This window comes from Pagrus pagrus (assembly GCF_965226575.1).
Source record: "Pagrus pagrus genome assembly, chromosome: 23".
NCBI lineage: Eukaryota > Metazoa > Chordata > Actinopteri > Spariformes > Sparidae > Pagrus > Pagrus pagrus.
This window is the reverse complement of record NC_140205.1, coordinates 19,798,872-19,805,097: the sequence shown is the minus strand read 5'-3', so window position 1 is coordinate 19,805,097 and position 6,226 is coordinate 19,798,872. Positions and strand designations below refer to the sequence as shown.

At 39.6% G+C, this 6,226-nt stretch overlaps 1 protein-coding gene across 4 annotated transcripts in view; it reads right to left on the bottom strand.

The window, feature by feature from the left end:
* Positions 1 to 51: 51 nt before the first annotated feature.
* The window catches only part of mkln1 (muskelin 1, intracellular mediator containing kelch motifs), a 29,527-nt gene continuing 23,352 nt past the window's right edge, over positions 52 to 6,226 (bottom strand). For all 4 annotated transcript variants that reach the window (XM_084346444.1, XM_084346446.1, XM_084346445.1 and 1 more), the window contains exons 17-18: positions 5,791 to 5,845; positions 52 to 5,116 (exon numbers count right to left, since the gene is read on the bottom strand). In XM_084346444.1, coding sequence (XP_084202570.1) covers positions 4,995 to 5,116; positions 5,791 to 5,845 — 177 coding nt within the window. In that variant the 3' untranslated portion in view covers positions 52 to 4,994. The remainder of the gene's footprint in view (positions 5,117 to 5,790; positions 5,846 to 6,226) is intronic.

Here is a 6,226-nt window from a genome sequence, read left to right as displayed (position 1 = left end):
GTAATGTCTATAAATGGCCACTAGGGGGCAGAAACACCACAAAGAGAGGAGTTAGGAAAACCTCAACAAAATACAATCTTTATTCATTATATACATTACATACAATGCAATACTACAAGGCTTTCTACACATTCACTGTATCCACAGAGTAGTGCTCACTGATCTGAGAGTACCAGCCTTTAAACTCGAGTCCCACCCAGGGGTCGAGAGAAGGGCAAGATGGAAAGAAAAAAAAAGAGAAAATGAAAAAAATAACATTTCATCCAGCAAACATTGTCACATGGAGGATGTTTACCCTAAAAACGCAAAAAGAAAAGTAGTATTTGGCATTGTGTATTCTTTTTCTTTACAAAGGTGCTTTCAATTAGTCTTTAAAACACAGTTTTCTTCTGGCACAAAACAAAAATAGATGCTACAGCAAGCATGATGAGCCCTTAATGTTGTCAAATATCATAAATAATCCCCCGCAAAGCATCGTCATTACCTAAGATAGTTTCATTCTTTTTGGCCCTGGTGTCTTTTTTCGTTTAAAACACTGATCTGATTTAGTTTTAGTCAGTATCAGGGCAGCAGAATTACGGGCAAAATAAACATGAACAGACATATAACACACGCGCCTTGATCTGCCTCCAACAAACCAACATTAACGTGCAAAATGACCAAATACTCGAGATGATCAGCAACATCTCTCTCAAGTAAATTGTTACAGGTTTGACTATCCTTAATTGATGAATTTAGAGAATGAAATGTCTCTTAACTTGAATTTGGAGGGATGGAAACGGGCAGATTGCAGAAAAGCCAGCAAGATTATTTACAGTGATGATAGGTACAGTAGCAGAGCACCCATGATCACAGTAAACCACATCCTGAGGAGGTCCACATCCTTTCGAGATCAGACATTTTATAAAATAGTGCATTTAATGGAAAGATCTCTTTCGCATCAATAAGCACATTATTAATTTAAAGCCACATCAAAGCAAGTGACGAAGTGAGGCTCCCGGCTCAATTGACATTGCATTCAATAAAAAGCAGCAGACGTTTCCACACTCAAAGGACCACACCAGTGTGTTTCTGCTCAGCAAATTCCAGCACATTTGCTACAAATCATGTATCTTTGAAGGAATAATTAACAAAAAGCAAATATGTATATTTTTTTCCAAATTTCCAAGTCGGATTTGAAGGTTGACATCACTGTCATGTCTGTACGCTATATAGCTATTTCCAACAGGTGTTTAGCTTAGCATTAAGACTGGAACAAGGGGTAAAAAGCTAGCCTGGCTCAGTCCAAAGGTAACAAACTAATTAACACCGTATATGTTGTTTGTTCAATTTGTACAAAAATGTAAGTGTAAAATTGTCAAGTTGTGGTTTTACAGGAGTTTATGTATCGGACTGTATATTGGCCAGGCACATAAACTTCCTGAGGCCTTGTTATTCAATCAGATCATCATCACAGACTGTGTTTATTAATGAGCTTTAGAAGGGTCAGAAGGCAGGTTCTGTTGCCTTTTGTCAGAGCGAGTCTGTATGTTTCCCTGTTAATAGTCTTGATGCTAAGCTAAGCTAAGCTAACTGGCTGTTGGTGGTAGCTTAATAATTAGACACAGACATGTTCAGACATGAGTGGTACAGCCCTCCTCAGCCAACTCTCAGCAGGAAAGCAAAACTGTGCATCTATTTCTGACATGACTGCCAGCCTTTCTCCAAAGCATACTTTTGCTGTTCCCTTGCGTTCCACACAGCAGCTGGTTTCACTTCACTTCAGCACCATTTCACACATTCATTCTTAGAAGTGAACTAGGCAGCACATCAGAGTAAATGTGATTATGATTATTATTTATACTATCATTAACTGAAGCTGAAATCAACTGAAACTAACAGCAGTATGCCAGGCAGCCAACACTTAAACTAACACGTTCTTTCTTTTGTGAATTTTCGTTTACAGAATGATCCTGTAATGTAGCTCAGCGTTAACCCATTTGATCTTTAACCTGAACACACCAGTATGGTCCTTTAATGTCAAAGCAAGTGCATTAGCTGTAAAGCATCATCGCTAAAATGCCACTGAACAGGGAATCATTTCTCAACTAGTTTGTCTGATTTTAAAGTCTCAGCAAACACTGAGTTTCATTCTGATTACAGATGTGACCCCTCAGTCAATATAAAGTTAAATATGAGATATAAAGATTAGATTTTTTAAATTTGCCATTAAGGCACACAAGAAACGAACCATCTTTTAAACCCAATTCTGCCCTCTCGTCAAACTGAACTCGTGATGTCCTTTGTCCTCAATGTTCTTCAAGCTCACAGATAGAAAACGCACTGATCCTGTACATTACACACTAATTCTGTACAAATTGAGTTTAACAGTCATAGCAGATTTGCCAGGGATGTCAAGTCACGCAGTGCTCTGATGTATCACAGTTGTTATAAATGTAGGACTGGGAGAGACAATCATTTGTTTCTTTACCCTGACCAGTGACCACTGAGTTTTATCGATGGGACGATAGTGATCATATGTCCACTAATAGACAATCCGTTAGTATCTCACTGAGAGTCATGGAAGACAATAAAGAAAACTGACAGTGTGACTTTGAGTAACCAGTAAGCACCAATAAAACATAATGATTTGGTGACAGCAGAGGTAATCTTTCCAACTGTGAGCAGAGAGGTGGTCATGCAGCCAGACCCACAAACTTCTTAAGTATCCTTGAGTAAGAAACAAATCCTTCCCGGCTCTCTTATGTGGCTGAGCCTGACTCTCCACCTCTGTATGAAGATCTGAACAATGTCTGCCATCAGCCCAGCTCTCTCAGCAAACCCCCTGCCCAAAATTATGTTTTTTGTTTTAGTGATGTTAGTATGACAGGGCTTTTTCCTACAACTGTGAAAGACATTCCAAAGTTAGTGTTGATGGGAACCTTTGTAGGGGGTATCCCTTCCTCATTTACCACAGACAGTTGAACCAGTGTTTCCCACACATAGACATTAATTGGGCGGGCTGCCTAGGTATATTTGACAACCTATTTTATAATATTTTACTTTCATTTTTTTTATCTGTCGGAGACACCATCCACAATATATTAACTAATAGACCATCTGCAGTCACTGCTCCCATCCAGTCTACTGTCAGTCACACATGCTCTGCAGAGAAACACAGAGAGGTAGAGATGTTCCAGTACATCCCTCCTGTAAGCGCACTGATTATAATGTTAAGCGCAGGTTACTGGGTTGCTGGCTCGGGTCTGATACAACCTCCCACCCACCACCACAGGTACACAGTCAGTCTGTGGGAAACACTGAACTACAAACCAGCAGTTTCACACACTCAAGTATCTCGTTATCAGGAATAATAAATAAGATTTTCAGTGATTAACATCCCAATCACTGACACTGAATAGTGTTCCTCATGTTCCACTAGCGTTCACTCTGTGTAGGATGAGTAAAGACTTGACAGGCAGGCAGTTGTGTGTCAAAAAATCTTCTGTGTCAACTAAGACCAACTCACGTCTCCTAGACTTGATGCCAGCTGGCCATGGTATAAGTGGTATAATACCTGACAAGTGTGTTCATTACATAACTTTAATGGATGAGGCAGAAGCTAGGCTCATTCTACTCAACGCTGCTGTCTACAAAACAAAACAAAACTATTAAGGGGCCCAACTTGGGATTTTTAGAAAGAACAAAAGAAAGATATTTCACTAATTCATAACACTAGAGGAACATTCTGTCAACACACCATGACAAACGGACCTAAAATGCCTTTTCCCACTCTAATTGTCAAACTGGATTACTGGCACCCGCACTTCACACACACCCACACAAGCACGCACGCACACACACCGATTGCTTTCAATTCTTCCCAATAAGTAATAATAAGTATTAAAAGTAGAGCCAGAAAGTTACTGTACCTGACTTTTTGATGAAACGGGGCAAGAAAGAACAAGATCCAGCACAGAATCTGTTCAATCAAAAAAGTCCTATATGTATATTTACATATCCTGTACAGCAATGAAGTTAAAGTCCATTATTAGCAGATGAAATCATCTCTCGTGTCTTCTGTAGTAAATCCAAATGTACTCACCAGTTTTACAGGGATAACAACCAAAACCAAGATAAGTTATAGTTAGATATATATTAAACTTCATCTCATAGAATTGTTCCTTATTGTTCATACAACACTATTACATTGTTTTTTTTTTTACTCTTTTTGCCTTTGTGTGGGCGTCACAATGATAAATAGGGGCATGTGCTATAGAAAAGCAAGCTAAGCAAATCATCAAAATCAATGTTTTGCAGGAGAGATGTTCGTATTTTACCAATCGAACCATACGCTGGTAGCTGTGGAGTGAAGTGGTTTCCTGGATCATGATCACATCGTCCTGTCGTCAAAAAATTAACAACCATTGAATTTGAACTTCACTTCCACAACAATTGGTCTGAACAGACATATGCTCCTCATCTGTTTTACTCCAAACATGTAGTCGGACATCTGTGGTCGACTGTGGAAGTTTGCGTGGGTACAAAGCAGAAATCCAACACTTAAAAAAGGGAAAATCTATGAAAAAAGATTGTAAACAAATGCTTACAAATCCTCTTTTTGGCTTTAACTTTTCGGAGAAATAAAATCAAGTGAAGATGAAAAACATAAGTGATGTCTGGCAGAGTTCAGAGGGGCTTTGCATGTGCCAAGAAATTTTCATCAGCACGAAAACCAAAGGGATAAGCAAACACACCTCAGGTTTAGGAGTTGCGCCCATATCCAAATACCAGTGTTGTTTAAGTGTGTGTTTACGACCCTCACCATCTGCTAACACAGACTGTTGCAGCAGGAGGCTCCAGATTAAGAATAATCCCACCAGCAGGGTTCAGGAATAGAAAAATAACTGGTCTCTGTCTCCTCTGTCCCATCAGGTGTGTGGATGGGTAGGTGTTCACTCAGTCCAGTGGGTGAGGCGATGGAGGAGGGGTGGGTGTGTCAAGGGTCGGAGAGGCTAGAGCGTGATGAGGTCTACCAGGTTGCCCTTGGGCGGGGTCATGCTGTCAGGGAAGAAGTTGACGAGCGTGTCGAAGAGCTGCGTCCGCTGAGCGTATGTCTGGTCTACGTCTGAGAAACCTAAGAGAGGAGAGGTTGGGGAGAGAAAGAGGTCGAAACAAAAACATTCATCAAGTTCATCATGTTTATGCTGATTTATTTCAGTTTAGATGCTGGGACTAATGATTTGTTTTAACCTGTGTAAACGTGTCATATTTGAACTGCAACAGTCATACGTTAATGGAGAACAAGGAAAGAAAACTAACTTGCCTCCGCACAAAAGTCCATGTCTCAGCAGGCTCATATAAGCAGTACTTGTTGGTGAAATAAAGGTATCACTATATTGACATGAGTGATTAGTTAAGGCTGATAATTAAGGCTAATAATATCACAATATTTTTAGGCCATATCGCAATATACGATATATATCTTGATATTTTAAAATCTTCTCAAAGGCACTTTATTAATGTTAGCACTTCAAAATATTTTTGACCAAATGGGCTCGACTTTAATATCGATGTTGCAACAATATTGTAGGAATGACTATTGGTACTTCCACAAATTATTAAAACAATGAGATTTCTGAACTCTAAACTGAAGCAGCCTCCATCAGACTTAGGTGACTTCCATGCTTAAAATCAAGTGAAGCAGCTCTTGGTTCATTTATAGGACTCACAATACTGAACTTCATCTAAATCGTGGTCATGTCTGAACATAAATGTGGTGTTTTGTGTGATCAGAGACCAGGTTCTTACCCAGAGGGATGAAGTCAGAGCTAGACTTAAAGAGAGCCGAGGGCAGGAGCTGGAACTGAAGCACAAAGCAAATGTCTGAGATCCTTTTACATTAAAGAGTATTGAACAAACAGCCGCAGCAGATGAAGCTCATGCTGCAGCAGCTGCTGTAACCCTCAGCATACAAATGAGGGCAGAATACACTTTCTCATTACACATCCAACTGGACAGATGGAGATTACAAATTACAGCTCCCGTTCTAATGTAAATGGGACATCTGCATAAATCACAAACCAAGAGGTTCAACATTCAAGTCTTTAATCCAAATTTTCTCTTCTTCTAAACTGTAACATTTACATTTCAACCTCCATCTCGTATACACACATTCTTATGCTTTTTCTTTCCTCCACATGTATGCGGTTTCCTCTTTTGGTCTCTCTCACATGGTCGTTTATTT